At 39.0% G+C, this 25092-nt stretch overlaps 1 protein-coding gene across 2 annotated transcripts in view; it reads right to left on the reverse strand.

Moving 5' to 3' along the window:
* The window catches only part of POLR3B (RNA polymerase III subunit B), a 120766-nt gene that overhangs the window by 56303 nt on the left and 39371 nt on the right, over positions 1 to 25092 (reverse strand). For both annotated transcript variants that reach the window (XM_081249645.1, XM_081249646.1), the window contains exons 12-15: positions 24216 to 24350; positions 5573 to 5734; positions 2768 to 2968; positions 466 to 628 (exon numbers count right to left, since the gene is read on the reverse strand). In XM_081249645.1, coding sequence (XP_081105771.1) covers positions 466 to 628; positions 2768 to 2968; positions 5573 to 5734; positions 24216 to 24350 — 661 coding nt within the window. The remainder of the gene's footprint in view (positions 1 to 465; positions 629 to 2767; positions 2969 to 5572; positions 5735 to 24215; positions 24351 to 25092) is intronic.

The raw sequence follows: 25092 nt of genomic DNA on the forward strand, positions 1-25092 counted from the left end.
ACCCTCTCGCCAGAGGCTGCTGACAATCACTCACTCAGTAGCTGAATACAAGTCGTCTCACTATAAGGGCCGATCTGATTATTTCTGCAGAACGTCTCACATATTTAACTTGAACTTAAAGATACCATATTGAGCCTCATTCCACTGTGGATACGCTGCCAGCTGTCAAAGGGTAGAAAGCAAATGGTCTCTGCACCATTACCCTTTAGCTCTGATTGCTGTATTTTCTCAGAACCTGGATCACTCAGCCAATGGAATAACTGTTTCTGTTACCATTTTTTCTACCTTTCAATTAAAGTCAACCTGGGTCCAGAATTAAAGTATACTCAGGGGGTACAGCTCAGTGGCAGAGAATTTGACTGCAGAATTAAAGTATATTTGTGCTCTATATACATGGATAATAGTCGATTCCCTCCCCCTCCCCACAGACTGTTTTGGATCAACATGTCTCCATAATGTACTCACCATTAAGAAAGACAAGAAACACATTTGGGTAAGACAGCTCTTCCCCACATAATAAATTCACATCTTCTACTCCCAGGTTACTGGCTAATTTAACAATGGGTCCATCTTCCATGTCAGTTGTGATGTGCGTCATAAGGGCCAAGTTTTTAACCAAACCACATGCCTAATAAACAAAAGACAGTCATTTCGAAGAATGAACATGAGTAACACAAAGTACAGTTTGTGTCTAAAAATAGCTCACCACTCCACTGGTGACAAGGCAAAGAAGTACAGCCTCGTAGGGAACACTTTGGAGATTCATACAAAGCCTTAAGGATATACCTACCCCTTATCCCAGAGGAATTTATCCTGAACTAGAAAGCAAGGATATAAACGTAGATTTAGCCACAGACATGCTCAGCACAGTACTATTTGAACTGGAAATAATGATGGCATTATAAATGTCCCCTCCCCAAAGAAACCAATTACCTAAATTGCTATTCCCTGACAACAGAACACCACAGTCATTAAGATGACATTGTATAAAAATAGTAAAGGAAAACACTGATAATTGTGAATACATAAAAATATAAAACTGCTGGCCTGAAATGAGAAAGAGTCTGCAAAATAACTGGCCGGTACTCTCCAAGCTTCTTGGTCATAAAAGACAAAAAGTGAAGAACCGCTCCAGATTAAGAGGCTAAGGAGACTCAACAACTGAGAGCAATCCTGGATCAAAAAAAGACAGTGGAGGGCTTCCCTGGTGGCGCAGTGGTTGAGTGTCTGCTTGTCGATGCAGAGGACACAGGTTCACGCCCCGGTCCGGGAAGATCCCACATGCCGCAGAATGGCTGGGCTCCTGAGTCATGGCCGCTGAGCCTGCGCGTCCGGAGCCTGTGCTCCGCAACGGGAGAGGCCACAGCAGTGAGAGGCCCGCATACCGCAAAAAAAAAAAGACAGTGGGGCAACTGGCAAAATCTGAATCAGGTCTACAGATTACAATACTGTTATTAGTGTTAATTTCATAACTAGGGTTATGAAAGTTGATAACTGGGGCTATGAGGTTGGTAACTGTGCTATAGTTACATAAGATGTCACATTTGGGGAATCTAGGTGAAGGATCATGGAAATTCTTTCCACTATTTTTGCAACTTTTTTTGTATGTCTGAAATTGTTTCAAAGTAAGAAGGAAATGAAAAAAATATTCTTAAACTTCTATACAACCAGAGGGAAAAAATCTAAAGCAAACATATAAACAAGGATGAAATACGGCAAATTAAGAAAAAAAACAAAAACGCTTGAGACACATGTGACATGTAAAGATTACATCTTCAATCTTAGAAACCATCTGCTGTAGTGATGCACAAAACAGGTACTTCATCTAGATTAGCTGAAGCAATCTCTGGGAAATTTAGTGTTCCAAAACTCAAGATGTATAAGTTATGCAAATTTGACAAGCTGCACAATTTTCATGTGAATTTCCATATGGTTTAAGATAACTCAGGAGAAGAATGATAATTTCTAAAAATTATAACCCTGTATGGACTTGTATTTTTCACCTCTCCCAAGTCATAACTAATTCCTACACTTTGGAACATATATCTTTTACCTGTCATATTTAACTTACTTATTCACTCAGCATATATTTATGGGGCCTTTAGTTTGAATGAGGCTCTGGGCTAGGAGCTTGGGATACAATGGTGAACCTAACATGGTTCCTTCATCCAGAATTTTACAATTTAGAAGGCATAAAATCAAGTGAAACCAACAGTGGTTAACATGAAGTAGAAAGGGCCACAACACAGGAAATAGTGGGTGCTATAGATGTAAACCAATTTAAACTCCTTGGTTTAGTGTTCAGGTAACTGCTTATGTTTCCTATATAAGTGAGTTGGAATCCAACTTAGGTCTTGGACTGTGTGCTCCTAGTTGGCTGCAACTGTGACTCTGACGTCCTCTAAGTACAGCCACAGAAAATAAGGAGTTGCTTAAAAAGAGCTCCTTGTGAGCAAAGGTGATGGGTCTCTTAATTTTCCTTCATATTCTTATCCCCTCTTCATTGCCTGGTTTGACTCTTGGGATAAACTAAAGCAAGCAAGAAAATTTGGACAATATTTCTATTTAGGTGAGATAATAAATCAAAGACTTCTGTAGGTACTGTTTGGGAATGATACTGATGACATTCTGATGGCTGCATCAACATTTCTCTGCCAGATACGTGGCTGACCCCAAAAAGGATACAGCCTGAGGGAACGGGAGAAGCAGCAGAGCATCACCAACAGGCACGACCTCTGACACAGCAGAGACTCCTTGGGGACCTTACCTCTCCTTCAGGAGTGTCCGAAGGGCAGAGCATTCCCCACTGAGACGGCTGGAGGGATCGAGGACCACTCACTTTTCTTGTTTTTTCAAACTGGGAAGAGATTCTTGTCATCATGCCCAGTGCGGATATATATGACAAGCGAGACAGCACCTGAGTCACACCCTGGCGATCCATTTTAAATCTCTTCAGAGACCAATTTCCCTGAAGGGAGAGGAAAGACATGAGACTACCCCTGATCCGTCCATGTGGCCTGATACTCTGCAGTCACTCGGAGAGGCTCAGCATAGGAACTGCTTGTTTGTGAAATTAGAGCCATGATATATATTCAGAAATCGAAATGTCGCAATTAAAATTTAGCCAAGTTACTCACCGGGGTTTTCTAGGAATTTAATGAATATTACCTATATCTAGCAACCACCTCGGAATGCTACAACATATCAACATTATCACATCAGAGTGGGTATTTTCTGAAGAACTAATTATATTCTGAACAAGCCAGTTCAACCAAAGATTTCCACTGGAAGCAATAAGCTAACTAATAGAACACTAGCAGTTTCTACACACATTTAAGGTAAAACTAGCTTGACGCTCAAAGAGATAATTTCATGTTGCAATGTGCCATTATCTGGATGTCTTCCAAAATTAGTTTTAATGAGAGGAAAATATAGCAATAGAAAAAAGACTCTAATAGCAGTTATCAGAGAAAATGAATAATTATAGGCTTCTTAATCAAGGCTAAAAGTTGCACATATATTTATATTAATAAATATTATATACCTTCTTTGGCTACCATGTCAATCTTAAAATAGATTCATATGAAATAAATTTTAAACATTAAATTTACCTTATCTCCTATGCTTTAAAAGTACTGAAATATATTATTTTATAGTGGTATTAATTGTGCATATTAAATATTCTCAAGGATAATTCAAGATTAAGGTTAGGAATCATTAAGTTTTCAACTCATGGTAACGTGAATTAATAGAAAATAGTATGCAGAGAAAAAGCAAAGTAGAAAACAAAATGTCAAAAAGTGATTGATTCAATGATCTTTCTGACTCAAAGGGAAAAAATTACATCTGCTAAACAGTGGTTCTTCATTTTTTTGATAATCTGATGAAAGCTATGACTATTCTCGAGAAAAATGCACATAGGACCACAAACACAAAATTTGCCTTCAATTTCAAGGAAGGACTCACGGATCCCAGATTAAAACCCCTCACAGTAGAAAAACTTATCTGTTTGAATTTAAATATCTGACGTCAGGGGAGCTCCTCACAAATTAAAGTTTAAGCATTATTTCAGTGAAGATCTATCACTTCAGAAACTTGAGTTTTTGATAGAGTGGAAAAAAGCTAAAACCTAGGAAGAAACTCGATGTATTACAAAGCAAAGAAATGGAGCAAACACACTGATCCCACAAGTTAACTTCTTATATTGCTTGTTCAGTTAACTCCTTTTATTTTTTGAATGAGAATGAACCTAGTAAACTGACTTATGACCACAAGGAAGATAAATAAATAAATAAATATTCAGCGCAGAATTCAACTAAGACAGCAGCTGCTGGCAAATAGGAAGTAGATGGGGAGTGAAGCTGAGATGTTCAGCAAGATAATCTGTTCCAATATTTTTCAGGAGTTTTAAAAAGGGAGAGGAGAAACAGACAAAGGGTCTACAACTGCTCCTCTGAGAAAATTTATTTGTTGAAAATAGTCTACATATGACAACAATCACAATTTTAGAAGTTGATCTTTTTCTGGTTGTCTACAGATTGGGGTTCACCTGTGACAAGGCCTACTACTGATTTTCCTAATAAGCAGTCTGCTCCCAGACGTAAAGTGGTATCACTTAGGGGCAAAACAACTACTCAAAACAGCTATTCTGACCTGAAAATCATGGGTCAAAAGCAAAGAAAGGTCATTCTAACAGAAGTGTGTCAAGTGCTCTTTGGAGACTTCTCTTCAAATATTCAGGAATCTACTTCCAGACAAGTTTGGGCCACAGGAGTGTGAGGGGCCTAAAGAGGCACAAAGGCCAGGCTCCCCTCAGGTCTAGATGGAGCTGTCACGGAGAGGGCTGCTCAAACAGACCCACTGCAAATTTCTCAAGTCAGGGAGGGCAGCAAGTTGACCACTAATTCTTTCATTGTTAAGGGAGCCCACGTGCTATACTATATTATTCTTTTGTTGGGACCAAATCCCATCCATAAAACTAATTTTATGTCTGGCATACAAAACGTGAACAAGACTTTATCAGATAGACCTATAGATGTTACGCTTTAAGAAAGGGAGCAAAAACCTATCTGATAACCCTTTATGAACAGCCGGAGGCCCTGAACACACAGCAGCTGGTAAGGCCTGAATTCATCACTCACGTGAGAACAGCTGATAGCTCTTTGAGGAATATAAACCTACAATGAAATGAAACATTTTGTACTGTTTTGGACAAACGTTGTCATTAATAAACCTACTTGTAATATATCAGTTTTATGACAGAAGAAAATGGGGAAAAGTATCCCTTGAAAGAATGGTTATTAACGGTTAAAAAGATTTTTCCTTTATGTAAAAGTATATCTATTTTCTTATTGCCTCATATAACAGGAACTATAATTTGGCAATGAAGTCATATAGTAGTAAAATTCCTACTGATTTAAACTGTAGACTATCTTTCAAAGTAGAAAATTTATGACTTAAATATATATATATTTTTTTCACCTAGATTCTCAAAGTATCAGTACTTTAAATTTCCCACTGAACAGATTTACAAATAAGTTACAAAACTCTACCCAAATGACTGAAGACTTACGGTTGAAATGGCATTCACCATGCCATTGGTAATCTGGTCCTGACGCATGTGTTTCACGACATCAAACTGGGCTGCTCTTTGCTTAGGAATCACCTGGTCTGCAATTTTCTTCATTTCAGAATTAAATTTTTTGAACAAATCTTCAAAAAGAAGAGACAAAAGCTAAAGGAAAAAAAAGTATATGGTGAACTTTCAAAATGCATTACTAGCTTATTTACTAAGTTTTAGGTCCTTATTAAACTTTGTTTAAAAAAAGATGGAGAAACTGCTTAAAACTGAAAAAAATATATTTTAAAATTCAACTTGATAAACATGTACTTTTATTGATATATGTGCTTATCACTATGCTTGGTGTTGGGAATAAGAGCAAAGATGACAATCCCTGCATTCACAGATTTTTAATTTAGACCAGTCATTCCCAGACTGAGATTTCATTGACCAGTGACCTAAATAAATGAAGAAAATATTCTGGATGAGAAGACCATTTTAAGATTACTAATTTTCCCCAAATTGATCTACAATTCCACTGCAACTCTAATCAAAATCCCCAGGTTTTTAATGAAAATTGAGGCTAACTCTAAAATTTATCTGGAAAAGCTAAGACCCTAAAATAGCCAAGAAACTCCAGAAAAAGAAGGCAAATGGACTGACTAACATATAGATAAACTGACCAGTGTACGGAAAAAAAAGTCCAGAAACAAACAACACATATATTAAAATTTGTCATATGACAGATATGGCATTTCAGATCAGTAAGTAAATGAAAGACTACAAACAAATGGTGCTAGGACAACCAGTTATTCATTTCAGAAACAAATGAAACTGCATTCCTTACTTCATTCCATACCTAAAAATCCATTCCAGATAGACTAAAGAACAAATACCAAAGGCATAAGTTTAAAATATAAAGAGTACTAACTATTAAAAAGAAGAAAGGGTTGACAAATTAAAATTACAAACTTCTAGAATTAAGAGATACCATAAATTAAAAAAAAAAAAATCCAGACTGGGAGAAGATACCAGCAACACATGTAACTGACAAAAAACTGGATCCAAAGAACACCAAAAAAATCTTAAAACCAATAAGGAAAATAAAAACAACCCAAAAGACATTTAAGAAAAAACAGGAATGGTCAATAAGCATATAAAAAAGAGGCGTAACCTCATTAGTAATGAAGGAAATGCAAATTAAGCCCACCAGGAGATGGTACTGTGCACCCACTAGATCAGACAAAAGTGTTTAATTTCAACACTAAGTCATAGGATGGAGACCATCAGGACTTATGTACAGTGCAGTGTTCAAATACTTGGGAAACTAGTTTGACACTCTCCAGTCAAGTTGAAGATTTAACTTGATTCCATGACTGGGTAATCCTATTTGTAGAAACTCTGTCATGTAGGCACCAGAAGATATGAATAAAAATGTTCTTTTTTTTAAAAAAAGGGAAGTCATACAAAGGTCTTGATAAGTAGGATGGATAAAGGGATATTTATCATATGTATCATATCTTTACACAATTGAATACAAAAATGAAAGTGAAATACAGTGGCATGAAACAATATAGATGAATCTTTAAAACAATGTTAAATGAAGAAAAAAGTTGCAGAAGAACATATATGATATGAATCTATTTTTATAAAGCTCAAAAACTCAAAAATAATTCCAAGTTCTTGGATTGGAAGAATCAAATATTGTTAAAATGACCATACTACCCAAGGCAATCTGTAGATTCAATGCAATCCCTATCAAATTACCAATGGCATTTTTCACAGACCTAGGACAAATAATTTTAAAACTTGTATGGAAACACAAAAGACCCCAGATAGCCAAAACAATCTTGAGAAAGAAGAACGGAGCTGGAGGAATCACGCTCCCTGACTTCAGACTATACTACAAAGCTACAGGAATCAAAACAGTATGGTACTGGCACAAAAACAGACACATAGATCAGTGGAACAGGATAGAAAGCCCAGAAATAAACCCACGAACTTATGGTCAACTAATCTAAGACAAAGGAGGCAAGAATACACAATGGAGAAAAGACAGTCTTTTCATTAAGTGATGCCGGGAAAACTGGACAGCTACATGTAAAAGAATGAAATTAAAACATTCTACATGTAAGTAATATCATATGATATTTGTCTTTGACTTACCTCACTCACTATGACATATGTGGAATCTAAAAAAATGGTATAAATTAACCTATTTACAAAACAGAAATAGAGTCACAGATGTAGAAAACAAACTTATGGTTACTAAGGGGAAAGGGTTGTGGAGAGGGATAAACTGGGAAACTGGGATTGACATACACACACTACTATATATAAAGGAGATTGAAACTAACACAACATTGTAAATCAATTGTACCCCAATAAAAATTTTAAAAAAAAAGAGACAACTAATAAGAACCTACTGCATAGCACAGGAAACTCTACTCAATACTCTGTAATGACCTATATGGCAATAGAATCTAAAAAACAGTGAATATATGTACATGTATAACTGATTCACTTTGCTGTACAGCAGAAACGAACACAACATTGTAAATCAACTAACTCTAATAAAAATTAATTTAGAGTTCCGGGTAAGATGGCGGAAGAGTAAGACGCGGAGATCACCTTCCTCCCCACGGATACACCAGAAATACAGCTACACGTGGAACAACTCCTACAAAACACCTACTGAACGCTGGCAGAAGACCCCAGACCTCCCAAAAGGCAAGAAACTCCCCACATACCTGGGTAGGGCAAAGCGGAGAGATCCCCACACAGAGGATCGGTGCCGAGCGGCACTCACCAGCCAGAGAGGCATGTCTGCTCGCCCGCCGGGGCGCGCAGCGCTGGAAGCTGAGGCTCGGGCTTCGGTCAGAGCGCAGGGAGAGGACTGGGGCTGGCGGCGAGAACTCAGCCTGAAGGGGGCTAATGTGACACAGCTAGCCGGGAGGGAGTCCGGGAAAACTCTGGAGCTGCCGAAGAGGCAAGAGACTTTTTCTTCCCTGTTGGTTTCCTGGGGCGCGAGGAGAGGGGATTAAGAGCGCTGCTTAAAGGGGCTCCACAGACGGGCGCGAGTCGCGACTGAAAGCGCGGAGCCCAGTGACGGGCGTGGGACGCTGGGGCTGCTGCTGCCACCGCCAAGAAGCCTGTGTGCGAGCGCAGGTCACTGCCCACACCGCCCTTCCGGGAGCCTGTGCAGCCCGCCACTGCCGGGGTCCCGGGATCCAGGGGCGGCTTCCCGGGGAGAACGCACGGCGCGCCTCGGGCTGGTGCAACGTCACGCCGACCTCTGCCGCTGCAGGCTCGCCCCGCACTCCGTGCCCCTCCCTCCCGCCCGGCCTGAGTGAGCCAGAGTCCCCGAAGAGGCTGCTCCTTTAACCCTGTCCTGTCTGAGTGAAGAACAGACGCCCTCCGGCGACCTACACGCAGAGGCGGGGCCAAATCCAAAGCTGAGACCCAGGAGCTGTGAGAACAAAGAAGAGAAAGGGAAACCTCTCCCAGCAGCCTCAGAAGCAGCGGATTAAACCTCCACAATCAACTTGATGTACCCTGCATCTGTGGAATACATGAATAGACAACACATCACCCCAAATTGAGGAGCCCGGAGTCAGTGCTGTGCCTCTGAGGTGGGAGAGCCAACTTCAGGACACTGGTCCACAAGAGACCTCCCAGCTCCACATAATATCAAACGGCGAAAATCTTCCAGAGATCTCCATCTCAACACCAGCACCCAGCTTCAATCAACGACCAGCAAGCTACAGTGCTGGACACCCTATGCCAAACAACTAGCAAGACAGGAACACAACGCCACCCATTAGCAGAGAGGTGGCCTAAAATCATAAAAAGTCCGCAGATACCCCAAAACACACCACCAGACGTGGACCTGCCCACCAGAAAGACAAGATCCAGCCTCATCCACCAGAACACAGGCACTAGTCCCCTCCACCAGGAAGCCTACACAACCCACTAAACCAACCTTAGCCACTGGGGACAGACACCAAAAACAACGAGAACTACGAACCTGCAGCCTGCAAAAAGGAGACCCCAAACACAGTAAGATAAGCAAAATGAGAAGACAGAAAAACACACAGCAGGAGAAGGAGCAAGATAAAAACCTACCAGATCTAACAAATGAAGAGGTAATAGGCAGTCTATCTGAAAAAGAATTCAGAATAATGATGGTAAAGATGATCCAAGATTCTATTTCCAAGATCCAAAATCTTGGAAATAGAATAGACAAAATGCAAGAAACAGTTAAAAAGGACCTAGAAGAACTAAAGATGAATCAAGCATCGATTAAAAACACAATAAATGAAATAAAAAATACTCTAGATGGGATCAATAGCAGAATAACTGAGGCAGAAGAACGGATAAGTGAGGAGGAAGATAAAATAGTGGAAATAACTGCTGCAGAGCAAAATAAAGAAAAAAGAATGAAAAGAACAGAGGACAGTCTCAGAGACCTCTGGGACAACATTAAACGCACCAACATTCGAATTATAGGGGTTCCAGAAGAAGAAGAGAAAAAGAAAGGGACTGAGAAAATATTTGAAGAGATTATAGTTGAAAACTTCCCTAATATGGGAAAGGAAATAGTTAATCAAGTTCAGGAGGCACAGAGAGTCCCATACAGAATAAATCCAAGGAGAAATACGCCAAGACACATATTAATCAAACTGTCAAAAATTAAACACAAGGGCCTCCCTGGTGGCGCAGTGGTTGAGAGTCCGCCTGCCGATGCAGGGGATACGGGTTCGTGCCCCGGTCTGGGAGGATCCCATATGCCGCGGAGCGGCTGGGCCCGTGAGCCATGGCCGCTGGGCCTGCGCGTCCGGAGCCTGTGCTCCGCGACGGGAGAGGCCACAACAGTGAGAGGCCCGCATACCGCAAAAAGAAAAAAAAAAAAAAAAAAAAAAAAAAAATTAAACACAAAGAAATCATATTAAAAGCAGCAAGGCAAAAACAACAAATAACACACAACGGAATCCCCAACAGGATAACAGCTGATCTCTCAGCAGAAACTCTACAAGCCAGAAGGGAGTGGCAGGACATAATTAAAGTGATGAAGGAGAAAAACCTGCAACCAAGATTACTCTACCCAGCAAGGATCTCATTCAGATTTGATGGAGAAATTAAAACGTTTACAGACAAGCAAAAGCTGAGAGAGTTCAGCAGCACCAAACCAGCTTTACAACAAATGCTAAAGGAACTTCTCTAGGCAAGAAACACAACAGAAGGAAAAGACCTACAATAACGAACCCAAAACAATTAAGAAAATGGGAATAGGAACATACATATCGATAACTACCTTAAATGTAAATGGACTAAATGTTCCCACCAAAAGATACAGATTGGCTGAATGGATACAAAAACAAGACCCATATATATGCTGTCTACAAGAGACCCACTTCAGACCTAGAGACACATACAGACTGAAAGTAAGGGGATGGAAAAAGATATTCCATGCAAATGGAAACCAAAAGAAAGCTGGAGTAGCAATTCTCATATCAGACAAAATAGACTTTAAAATAAAGACTACTAGAAGAGACAAAGAAGGACACTACATAATGATCAAGGGATCGATCCAAGAAGAAGATATAACAATTGTAAATATTTATGCACCAAACATAGGAGCACCTCAATACATAAGGCAAATACTAACAGCCATAAAAGGAGAAATCGACAGTAACACAATCATAGTAGGGGACTTTAACACCCCACTTTCACCAATGGACAGATCATCCAAAATGAAAATAAATAAGGAAACACAAGCTTTAAATGATACATTAAACAAGATGGACTTAATTGATATTTATAGGACATTCCATCCAAAAACAACAGAATACACATTTTTCTCAAGTGCTCATGGAACATTCTCCAGGATAGATCATATCTTGGGTCACAAATCAAACCTTGGTAAATTTAAGAAAATTGAAATTGTATCAAGTATCTTTTCCGACCACAATGCTATGAGACTAGATATCACTTACAGGAAAAGAGCTGTAAAAAATACAAACACATGGAGGCTAAACAATCCACTACTTAATAACGAAGTGATCACTGAAGAAATCAAAGAGGAAATTAAAAAATACCTAGAAACAAATGACAATGGAGACACGACGACCCAAAACCTATGGGATGCAGCAAAAGCAGTTCTAAGAGGGAAGTTTATAGCAATACAATCCCACCTTAAGAAACAGGAAACATCTCGAATAAACAACCTAACCTTGCACCTAAAGCAATTAGAGAAAGAAGAACAAAAACATCCCAAAGTTAGCAGAAGGAAAGAAATCATAAAAATCAGATCAGAAATAAATGAAAAAGAAATAAAGGAAACGATAGCAAAGATCAATAAAACTAAAAGCTGGTTCTTTGAGAAGATAAACAAAATTGATAAACCATTAGCCAGACTCATCAAGATAAAAAGGGAGAAGACTCAAATCAATAGAATTAGAAATGAAAAAGGAGAAGTAACAACTGACACTGCAGAAATACAAAAGATCATGAGAGATTACTATAAGCAACTCTATGCCAATAAAATGGACAACCTGGAAGAAATGGACCAATTCTTAGAAATGCACAACCTGCCAAGACTGAATCAGGAAGAAATAGAAAATATGAACAGACCAATCACAAGCACTGAAATTGAAACTGTGATAAAAAATCTTCCAACAAACAAAAAGCCCAGGACCAGATGGCTTCACAGGCGAATTCTATCAAGCATTTAGAGAAGAGCTAACACCTATCCTTCTGAAACTCTTCCAAAATATAGCAGAGGGAGGAACACTCCCAAACTCATTCTACGAGACCACCATCACCTTGATACCAAAACCAGATAAGGATGTCACAAAGAAAGAAAACTACAGGCCAATATCACTGATGAACATAGATGCAAAAATCCTCAACAAAATACTAGCAAACAGAATCCAACAGCACATTAAAAGGATCATACACCATGATCAAGTGGGGTTTATTCCAGGAATGCAAGGATTCTTCAATATACGCAAATCAATCAACGTGATACACCATATTAACAAATTGAAGGAGAAAAACCATATGATCATCTCAATAGATGCAGAGAAAGCTTTCGACAAAATTCAACACCCATTTATGATAAAAACCCTGCAGAAAGTAGGCATAGAGGGAACCTTCCTCAACATAATAAAGGCCATATATGACAAACCCACAGCCAGCATTGTCCTCAATGGTGAAAAACTGAAACCATTTCCACTAAGATCAGGAACAAGACAAGGCTGCCCACTCTCACCACTCTTATTCAACCTAGTTTTGGAAGTTTTAGCCACAGCAATCAGAGAAGAAAAGGAAATAAAAGGAATCCAAATTGGAAAAGAAGAAGTAAAGCTGTCACTGTTTGCAGATGACATGGTACTATACATAGAGAATCCTAAAAATGCTACCAGAAAACTACTAGAGCTAATCAATGAATTTGGTAAAGTACCAGGATACAAAATTAATGCACAGAAATCTCTGGCATTCCTATATACTAATGATGAAAAATCTGAAAGTGAAATCGAGGAAGCACTCCCATTTACCATTGCAACAAAAAGAATAAAATATCTAGGAATAAACCTACCTAAGGAGACAAAAGACCTGTATGCAGAAAATTATAAGGCACTGATGAAAGAAATTAAAGATGATACAAATAGATGGAGAGATGTACCATGTTCTTGGATTGGAAGAATCAACATTGTGAAAATGACTCTACTACCCAAAGCAATCTACAGATTCAATGCAATCCCTATCAAACTACCACTGGCATTTTTCACAGAACTAGAACAAAAAATTTCACAATTTGTATGGAAACACAAAAGACCCCGAATAGCCAAAGCAATCTTGAGAACGAAAAACGGAGCTGGAGGAATCAGGCTCCCTGACTTCAGACTATACTACAAAGCTACAGTAATCAAGACAGTATGGTACTGTCACAAAAACAGAAATATAGATCAATGGAACAGGATAGAAAGCCCAGAGATAAACCCATGGACATATGGTCACCTTATCTTTGATAAAGGAGGCAGGAATGTACAGTGGAGAAAGGACAGTCTCATCAATAAGTGGTGCTGGGAAAACTGGATAGGGACATGTAAAAGTATGAGATTAGATCACTCCCTAACACCATACACAAAAATAAGCTCAAAATGGATTAAAGACCTAAATGTAAGGCCAGACACTATCAAACTCTTAGAGGAAAACATAGGCAGAACACTCTATGACATAAATCACAGCAAGATCCTTTTGGACCCACCTCCTAGAGAAATGGAAATAAAGACAAAAATAAACACATGGGACCTAATGAAACTTAAAAGCTTTTGCACAGCAAAGGAAACCATAAACAAGACCAAAAGACAACCCTCAGAATGGGAGAAAATATTTGCAAATGAAGCAACTGACAAAGGATTAATCTCTAAAATTTATAAGCAGCTCATGCAGCTCAATAACAAAAAAACAAACAACCCAATCCAAAAATGGGCAGAAGACCTAAATAGACATTTCTCCACAGAAGATATACAGACTGCCAACAAACACATGAAAGGATGCTCAACATCTTTACTCATTAGAGAAATGCAAATCAAAACTACAATGAGATATCATCTCACACCAGTCAGAATGGCCATCATCAAAAAATCTAGAAACAATAAATGCTGGAGAGGGTGTGGAAAAAAGGGAACACTCTTGCACTGCTGGTGGGAATGTGAATTGGTACAGCCGCTATGGAGAACGGTATGGAGGTTCCTTAAAAAACTACAAATAGAACTACCATATGACCCAGCAATCCCACTACTGGGCATATACCCTGAGAAAACCATAATTCAAAAAGAGACATGTACCAAAATGTTCATAGCAGCCCTATTTACAATAGCCTGGAGATGGAAACAACCTAAGTGTCCATCATCGGATGAATGGATAAAGAAGATGTGGCACATATATACAATGGAATATTACTCAGCCATAAAAAGAAATGAAATTGAGCTATTTGTAATGAGGTGGATAGACCTAGAGTCTGTCATACAGAGTGAAGTAAGTCAGAAAGAGAAAGACAAATACTGTATGCTAACACATATATATGGAATTTAAGAAAAAAAAATGTCATGAAGAGCATAGGGGTAAGACAGGAATAAAGACACAGACCTACTAGAGAATGGACTTGAGGATATGGGGAGGGGGATGGGTAAGCTGTGACAAAGTGAAAGAGCGGCATGGACATATATACACTACCAAACGTAAGGTAGATAGCTAGTGGGAAGCAGCCGCATAGCACAGGGAGATCAGCTCGGTGCTTTGTGACCGCCTGGAGGGGTGGGATAGGGAGGGTGGGAGGGAGACGCAAAAGGGAGGGGATATGGAAACATATGTATATGTATAACTGATTAAATTTGTTATAAAGCAAAAAAAAATTAATTTAAATAATAAATAAAACATTCTCTAACACTATATATTAAAAAAAAAAAACTCAAAATGGATTAAAGACCTAAATGTAAGACTGGATCCTAGAGGAAAATATAGGCAGAACACTCTTTGACATAAATCACAGCAATTTTTTTTTAGATCCATCTCCTAGAGTAATGGAAATAAAAACAAAAATAAATAAATTGAACCTAGTTAAATTTAAAAGCTTTTGCACGGCAAAGGAAACCATCAGCAAAATGAAAAGACAACCTACAGAATGGGAGAAAATATTGCAAACAATGTGACCAACAAGAGCTCTATTTCCAAAATAGACAAACAGCTCATACAGCTCAATATCAAAAAAACAAACAACTCAATCAAAAAATGGGCAGAAGATCTAAATAGACATTTCTCCAAAGAAGACATACAGATGGCCAACAGGCACATGAAAAAATGCTCAACATTGCTAACTATTAGAGAAATGCAAATCAAAACTACAATGAGTTATTACCTCACAGCAGTCAGAATGGCCATCATTAAAAAGTCTACAAATAACAAATGTTGGAGAGGGTGTGGAGAAAAGGAAACCCTCCTACACTGTTGGTGGGAATGTAAATTTGTAGAGCCACTATGGAGAACAGGATGGAGGTTCCTTAAAAAACTAAAAATAGACTTACCACATGATCCAGCAATCTCACTCCTGGGCCTATATCCTGAGAAAACTATAATTTGAAAAGATACATGCACCCCAATGTTCACTGCTGCACTATTTACAACAGCCAAGACATGGAAGCAACCTAAATGTCCATTGACAGATAAATGGATAAAGAAGATGTGGTAGATGTATACAATGGAATATTACTCAGCCATAAAAAAGAACGAAATAATGCCATCCGAAGCAACATGGTTGGACCCAGTGATTATCATACTAAGTGAAGTAAGTCAGACAGAGAAAGATAAATATCTTATGATATCACTTTTATGTGGCATCTAAAAAATGATATAAATGAACTTATTTACAAAACAGAAATAGACTCACAGACATAGAAAACAAACTTATGGTTACCAAAAAGGAAAAGGGTAGGGGGAAGAGGATAAATTAGGAGCGTAGGATTAACAGATACATACTACACTATATAAAACAGATAAACAAGGACCTTCTATATAGCACAAGGAACTATATTCAGTATCTTGTAATAACCTATAATGGAAAAGAATCTGAAAAAGAATATAAATCTACATACATACAAACACACAAACATATATATAACTGAATCACTCTGCTGTACATCTGAAACACAACATTGTAAATCAACTATACTTCAATAAAAAAAGTGAAACTTATATTGTAATAAACTATTTTAAAATCTTTAAATAAATGATGCAATAAAAAAAATAATAAGTACTCAAATTCAGGATAGTGGGGAAAAGAGAAGACAGAGTAAGGAAGAAATATATAAGTAAATGAAATGGTAATTAATGGTCAATTATTAAGAATTACTTAAGTTGGTAGTGGATTTGAGGGTGTTGATTTCATTTGTCCCCTTCATAGCTTACATATGTGACATTTTATTTATACTTTTTATGTTAAAAATTATATAATAAATGATATTAAACCATAGTAACCATGGAAAACAAATCATAAAGTCATAAAAATAGACTAGGATGGTTCTGTCTCCAGAATTGATGGAGTAGCTCCTATCAGATGGATTCATCTGCTCATAAAAATTATAAGGGCTGGACAAAATACTGAAACTATTTGAAGGCACTGGAGAGTAAAAGCAGGCAGAAACTGGAGGAAAGTTGACACTTATCGAAAGTGCATTTCTGTTTTTAAGGCTTTTCAACTAAGGGAAGGACACATTAACAAAAAGGGTCCAAGCTACATTCGAAGCTAAAACTCGGAGAGAGACCCACAGTTTTACTGGATTGAAGGACCAGAGGGAAAAGATCGGAGCCACCACGGTAGCTGGAAAGTGAGAGTAAATTCACAGAAAGGAGAGAACCACAAATAAAATCAACACCCTCAAATCCACTACCAACTTAATCTTGGGAGAAAACCCCAAGATTATGTATATAAATTTTGCCCAACTCTCTGGCTGACCCCTGAACTACACATTGAAAGGTGTGGCCCATGTCCCCTACTGCCCCAAATCAGGTGTGGGTTGTGACTGCTTTTTTCAATAAAGTAAAGTAAGTGAAGCTGTGACTTTTAAGACCAGGTCATTAAGGCCACGCAGATTCTCTTGTGCATGTGAAACTCACTTGGAGTCCTGAGCCACTCTGATGCCACAGCACTGGAATGGTCAAGACTGAGCTTAGCCCAGCCTTCCAGACACCCCACCACCTCCAGCAGAACAACTACCAACCAAGCTCCATGTGAAACAGAAGAATCACACAGCCAAATCCTGCCTGAACTCCTGACCCACAAAATTGTGAGATACAACAAAATGGTGATTGTCTTAAGCCATGCAATGCAGAAACAGATATAACCAGAACACCATTTATATACAATTTGCAAAACTAAATAAGTGGCTTATGACAAATAAATAGCAGGCATACTTCAATAATTAAATATATTATTATGACGACTTAAATTCCCCTGCAAAATTAATATTAGTTTTTTTTTCCTTTATAGAGGAAGAAAAAAGTAGGATATATTTGTAATCTAAGCTACCTAACCAAACAGTAATGTAATATTGGGGGACATTATATATGCACCCATTATACAATTAAACAGGAATTCTGAAGTTCAGTGAAATCTTGTAAGCTAAAGATTTTCCAAATTTCACACTATTCTTGAATGCTTATAACCCACTGGTAGTTTTCTGACTCAAAATGAAGACATTAAAACCAGTGAGTCTCCTCCAGCCACTGCTGAAGAAAGCATTTCCTAAGTGGAATGTTACTTAACACTCTTCCCCCTTAAGGTAGACAAGTCCTTCATCTTTCCTACTAAAATCAACTTTGCAGATGGGAAAGCCAGGATCCTGAACTTGATTTACCATGTCAGAAGTGTTCTAAAAAGAAAACTTCCTCCTCTGAGAGCTTAATCCTATCTTCCACTCAGACCCAGCAGTTTCCTTCATGGAAGAAAGAATATGGGAATGGAAGCAGGTGCAGGGGAGGAGAGGGATGGAGAAGCCCATTTCAGCAACTTCCTGTGTAAACTGGCAAAAGGAACTTGAATAAGCATCCTCAACAGAAGCAAATGCCCTTAACCTAAACCACAAAAGCTCAGCTCTATTTTAATTAGTTCCTTACACTTAGACTTTTGTGTCTCAAATTATGACAAAGTTTTTTTGGATCCTAGCTGAATTTGTTGTAGCCCCCTGATTCAAGCACAAGGAAATGCCCCGGTACTAAACAAGTAAAATGTAAGAGCACACTCAACAAAACTAATGCCTCATTAATAAATTTCTCCACCCTTAAAATTTCAACGTAAGAGAAATAACGTTCTCCAGTTCACAGAGCAGTGAGAAGCTATAAGGCCAAGTCACACAATAAGCCACATTATTTAGGTCAAGAGTAAAATGATTAAAAGGGATGGAATGCTGGTGATAATATTCAATACCTTTCATTGCTAGCATGAGGCCTTTCAGCCTGCCTAAGACAGGAGCACTAAAGAGCAAATTATATTTAAGAAAAAATGCTGACAGCTCATCAATTGATTTTCAATGAAAATGCTAAAAAAAATTAATAAAGAAATTAAGCTGCTGAAATACAGTTTCACCAATTAGCTTAATGTCAGAGAATTCTAATTAGGCGTCTTGAGATTGCTATTTAGTGTTTAAGCCTTCAGAGTGCCAAATTCTCCTTTTCACACAAGCTGGTTGCAAAATTAAAGACATTAGGCAGCCTTAATTACATTATCAGAACAGCTGGGATTAGGCAATCTCTGAAGTCAAGACGGCATTCTTTTGTCACAGGGTGGAAATCCCTGGCTTTCCAGGGTGCCGGATTTTGGTGCCGTTCCATATCTCACCCATACAAAGCAAGCTGCATTAGAAACAAAAAAATTTGCAGACGAAGAATAGACTAATGCTCAGCAAATAATGAACACATTACTGAAAAAGAAAAGGTAGGTGAAAAGATTAAGCCTGAAATCGGTAGGTTTTGCTAACACCTCTATTGGCGGCTGGCCGGCCAGCCCTCTGGTGGCAGTGAGACTAAGGGAAAGCTCTGTGAACCCGCTTGGCCAGTGGATACAGCTCTGTTATCTAAAGCTGAAGCACATTTATACTCCCTCATCCCACGGGGTGTGAAATTAGCAGATATTGTTTTTACACAGTTTTGCCAACACAATGTCTTTTATGTCTTTACATTGTTTATAAAGCAATGTTTTCTTGCACATGGGAACCCTCTTTTTAATTCTAATTTTTTAAGCAACAGGACAGTCTCTCCTCTCCCCTCTCAACTCCATTCCTTAGTCCTCCAAACACCTAACATTTTTTTTAAAGGACTCATTTAACAGCATAATTTCTTTTCCAAATAAAAAACTGTAAAAATTGGAATTGTTGGTGGTGGGGATTCGCACAATCCCCTGAACAGTGGTCAATCTGAAGGTGGCCAAAAACCCACCTGTTGGCATTAGCCGTTAACCAAACAGAACTTCCCAAGTATTCCAGGCATTAATTTTTTCTCAAAACCTAAAACTGCTCTAATTTTTCAATTCCAGTTTTTTACATTTTAGATGTGGTAATTAATATCTGCTGTTATCATTCCAGCCACCATCACTGTCATCTGGAATACTGCAGAGTCTCCTAACTGGTCCATTCCTGGTCTGTTCATCTCCAAATCAGATCTCTCTTTTTTTTTTTTTTTTTGGCCGTACGCAGGCTTCTCACTGTTGTGGCCTCTCCCGCTGCGGAGCACAGGCTCCGGATGCGCAGGCCCAGCGGCCATGGCTCACGGGCCCAGCCTCTCCGCGGCATGTGGGATCCTCCCAGATCAGGGCACGAACCCGTGTCCCCTGCATCGGCAGGCGGACTCTCAACCACTGTGCCACCAGGGAAGCCCTCCAAATCAGATCTCTTAAACTGAAAATCAGATGGTGTCACTTCCCCGATTATGACTCTCTCGTGGTTTTCCACTGCATGCGAAATTAAATCCAAAACTCTTCCCGTGGCTTACGATGCTAGTTCTACAGTGTCCTCTCTCACCACCCCTAAACCTCACACTCCAGCCACAATGGTCCTTTTCCAGTTCCTCCAATACAGGCGCTGCCTGGGGATGTATGTTGCTTGTGCGGGTCTCTTGATGGAATGCAGTTCCTGAGGTTGTGTGAGACTGGCTTCTCCTCACTCAAGTCTCAGCTGGAATGTCTGAGGGCTGAGCTTAAAATATATCACTTTTTCAAAGAGGTCTTTCCTGACCATCCAGAATAAAGTTAACACCCCTTCCCCCAACCAACATCCCAACTCTCACTGTAATATTAATTAGTCTGTTTTTGGTTTGCCTTAAACACTTATGACCATCTAATATCACATTTATTTACTGTTTACTTGTTCCTTGTTTGTCTCCTCTACCAAAATGTACACTGTTGAGAGCAGGTGCCCCATCAAGTCTCATTCACTATTGTATCTCCGGTGTCTAGTACTTTATCTGGGGACAGAGAGATGAATATGAATGTAAGTGGTTCCTGCCCTCAATGAGTTTACAGTCTAAAGGGGGAAAGAAGCGAGCAGGTAGAGAATTGTACAGTAATTCAGCATGCAAATAAAGACCTAAACGACTGAGCTACTAACTACTCCTGGGGTTCACAGGTAGTTTCAAAGAGGGTGATTCAAAGAATGATGAATGCGTAGGAGCTCCTCATGATGGGGAAGGAGAAGAGGAAATAAGGGAGGGGCAACTTAGGCAGAAGACATAACTCAAAGGATGAAAGAGCATCACACTGTGTTTGGGAAGGAGTGGCTCACTTTAGCATGAGATGAGGCTGGAAAGGTGCACAGGGGCAAGATCATCAAGGACCCCGACAAGCCTGCTAAATAGTCTACATACACCTGGGGACTTCCCTGGCGGTCCAGTGGTTAAGACTTCACCTTCCAGTGCAGGGGGTGTGGGATCGATCACTGGTCGGGGAGCTAAGATCCCACATGCCTCGCGGCCAAGAAAAAAAGAGTCTACACCTGGTTCTGTAGAGCAGTAAGACTGTGTTTATGAACTTCACAGAGGAGTTTCAGGGGAAGGGGAAACAGGCAGAGAAAGAAGCCCTTATACCCCACCTCAACCAGAGAGGCTCAACTTTTATCTGTTTCAATATTGGGATTCTGAGTAAGACTTCATGCTTTAAAAATCTTGAAACTCACACATGAAGCTCAGGCCTACTGAGGGATGCTCCTGGGAAATGGACCTGTGCTTCACCGAATCTCACAGTAAATGCTCAGGAATGTGTTGGGATGGCTTTGCACCAGGTAAATAGGCAGGCACCTGGCCAGAGCCTCCAGAACAGACAGATGGGAGGGGCAGGTGAGAATCAGAGAAAGCACATAAAAAGATCCAAACATACTAATGCTGTGTTCACTCTTGAGTTGGGACATGTGAATATCTGCTTTATTGAGTCTTAATACACAAACACACATACGTGTTATATATAGTCCTACATGCATGAAAATTTTCGTAACTAAAAAGCACATACACAAAAGCAGGCATATGTCAATTTCTGTGGCAACACACACATTTAATGATTAAATCCCCACTAAGTAAGCAGACATACTGCTTTGAATATACGTTTCATACTAATGAGGACAAAATGTTCCTTTATGTGATTTCTCCTAAAACTGCAAAGCCTGACTCCAAACTTGCCCTTGACAAAGGACCCCAAATGAGGCCAGAAAACTTAGCATAAATTCACACAGGCCTGAATGTCCACAAGCCATGAGTTTCCAACAGTAAAACTTTAAAAAGCCAGTTAATAAAGATATTTGTATATGCATAGGGTGTCTCTGGAAGGATAGAGGAGATGACGAGAAAAGTGAACATTACTGGGGGGAGGAACTGAGAACTGGGTCAGGTGAAAGGGTGGGGGGGTCAGAGTGGGAGAAAGACTCATTTTCACTGTAAACTTTCTTGTAATTGTTTGAAAGTCTTTTTACTGTGCTAATATGTTATGTTTTAAAAACATTTTTACTGTGTATTATTAGTTTTAATATCTGCTGTTTTATAATGTTTACTGTTACATTATTTTTTAATCATAACATTGTTCTTTAAAAATTAAAAATACTTGCTTAAATTGGTAAGACAAATAACCACAAGAATGGGGGAAGGAACATCTTACAGTCTAGCTATGGTTGAAAGAACTATACAGAATGTTTCAGCTGTTTGCTGCAAGGAGACAGGATTCAGAGGTTTACAGCCAAGTTAAATGCCTTAAAACAAAACAAAAAACATTCTTCAGAAGAATAAAACAGAATCCCGAGTCTCTACCATTCATCATCCACAATGTCCATCAGGATACAATCCAAGATTGTTACACACATGAAGAAAAAGGAGAACATGACCCATACTCAAGAGAAAATTTCATCAAGAGATTGATCCGGAGATGATTGATATGTTGGAATTAGACCAGGATTCTAAAACAGCTGTTAAAGTTCAAGGGTGTAAATGAAACTATGGTTGTGATGAATAAACAAACAAGAAATCTCAGTAGAGAAAAAATACCCAAATGTAATTTCTACAACTGAAAAATACAATATCTAAACTAAAAAATTAACTGGATGAGTGTAATAGCATATTAGAGACAACATAAGAAAAAGTAAGGAACCTGAAAATAGATCAACAGAAATTATCCAATCTGAAGAAGAGAGTAAAACTGAAAAAAAATCAAGAGCCTTAATACCAAAGGGTCTAACAATATAATCTGAGTCAGAAGGAGAAGAGAGAATAGTACAAAAAAGACATTTGAAGAAATAAAGACTAAAAATGTCTCAAATTTGGTTAGACATAAATTTACAGACTTAAGAACTTAGTGAACCCTAAGTAGGATATTAACAGAGACCACCACACCAAGACACTTTTTTAAAACCAAAGGTAGGGACTTCCCTGGTGGCACAGTGGATAAGACTCTGCACTCCCAATGCAGAGGGCCTGGGTTCAATCCCTGGTCAAGGAACTAGATCTCACACGCATGCCGCAACTAAGAGTTTGCATGCCACAAGTAAGGAATCCGCCTGCTGCAAACAAGGAGCCCACGTGCTGCAACTAAGGAGCTGGCAAACTGCAACTAAAGAGCCCTGGAGCCACAAGTAAGGAGCCTGCCTGCCGCAACTAAGACCCATCACAACTGAGACCCAGTGCAACCAACAACCAACCAACTAAATAAATAAATAAATAAAACAGAGAGAAAATATCAAAAGCAGCCAGGTCTATATTCTAGCTATTTGATTTAAAGGGAATTTCTGATTTAAATGCTGAAACATGAAGTTTCAAAGTTTTAGACACCTGTTACCCAGTTGAAGGGGATACATACTCTCAAAATAAGATAAAATTTATCAGGCTAAGACTGAAAATGAGATAAAAGATGTCCTCACTAACCTACTTCTACTACATCACCAAAAAAGTTAGGGGATTGTTTACTTGTTTATTGTCTATCATCTATCTCTCTCACTAGACTATATGGACTAAGAGAAAAGGGACCTTTGTCTGTCTTATTTTCCCTGTATACCAGTTTCTAGAACTATGCCTGGCACACGATAGGAGTTTAATAAATATTTGTTAACTGAATAAATGATATTACTTAAAGCCATACATCACGTCCTACATTAAACAGAATGAGGGTAAACATCTCAAAAAAAGATATAGGGCCTCCCTGGTGGCGCAGTGGTTGAGAGTCCGCCTGCCGATGCAGGGGATACGGGTTCGTGCCCCGGTCTGGGAGGATCCCATATGCCGCGGAGCGGCTGGGCCCGTGAGCCGTGGCCGCTGGGCCTGCGCGTCCGGAGCCTGTGCTCCGCAACGGGAGAGGCCACAACAGTGAGAGGCCCGCATACCACAAAAAGAAAAAAAAAAAAAAAAAAAAAAGATATAATATAGGTAACACTATTAACATATTTAAAGAACTAAGAGTTTTCATAGCAATTGTTAAGTCAGAGATAGTAAGTCATGTGTGAATGTTTATACTCCAAATATACAAAACCTATATTCCATTCAACCATCTCTTCCTCCTATCTAAAATGAACACTAAATTAATTTTTATTGAGGAAAATAAAATAAGATTCCTGACATAAAATAATTAAATCACCTGTCCTGCCAACTCCAATCGCTTGTTACCATAATAATCTCTGTCGTCAACTTTATTATCTCCTTGGGCCAGAATTACTCTTCGCACCATCACTGCAGTATAGATACACTTGGCTCGGAAATTGAATTCTTTAACCTGTAATTCAGAAATCAGAGAAAATTTTTGAGACAATGCACATTAAAATTTAAGGTGCCTCAAGAAAACAGTCAATGTTATCATATTTAAGTAAGAAAATAATGAATTGTTTTGATTCTCCCTATTCAAAGAAATTCAACTAGTCTATAAACTTCCTGAGAGCTGAGATGATGACTTTTCATCTTTGTACTCAATACCTGTGGTAGCTTTTCTTCAAAGATGACCACCATCAACTCCTTCCCTCCCTATATGTTTTATGCCATTCCTTCATTAAGAGGTGGAGTCCATCACCCGCTTTGGGTTGGCCTGTAAACTAGAAGTTTCCACTTCCTTTTTCTTAAAGTCCTGAAGTACCATGTGAGAAGTCTAGAACACTTTGTTGGGGAGAAAAGGGCCACTTGGAAAAGCAATGAGGAGCCAGAGATATGAGTGAAGACGTATCTTGGATGTCCACCCCAGTCGAGCCTTTGGATGACTCCATCCTCAGCTGCTATCTGTCTGCAACTTCATGAGACCCAAACTGAGAACCTCCTCCCGCACCACTGAGCCCAGTCAAACCAGAGAACCATGAGAGAGAGCAATAAACAGTTATCTCAAGCCATTAAATTTTGGAAATGTTTGTTATGCAGCAATAAATAACAGGAATGGTATATTGTCAGGACTCACCAAATATCTACGGAATGAATCAACAGACTGATGAATAAATTTGCTTCAAATGTTCTATTCAATCTTCTCTTCTACA

The sequence above is a fragment of the Mesoplodon bidens genome, assembly GCF_964165515.1.
Source record: "Mesoplodon bidens genome assembly, chromosome: 11".
Taxonomy (NCBI): domain Eukaryota; kingdom Metazoa; phylum Chordata; class Mammalia; order Artiodactyla; family Ziphiidae; genus Mesoplodon; species Mesoplodon bidens.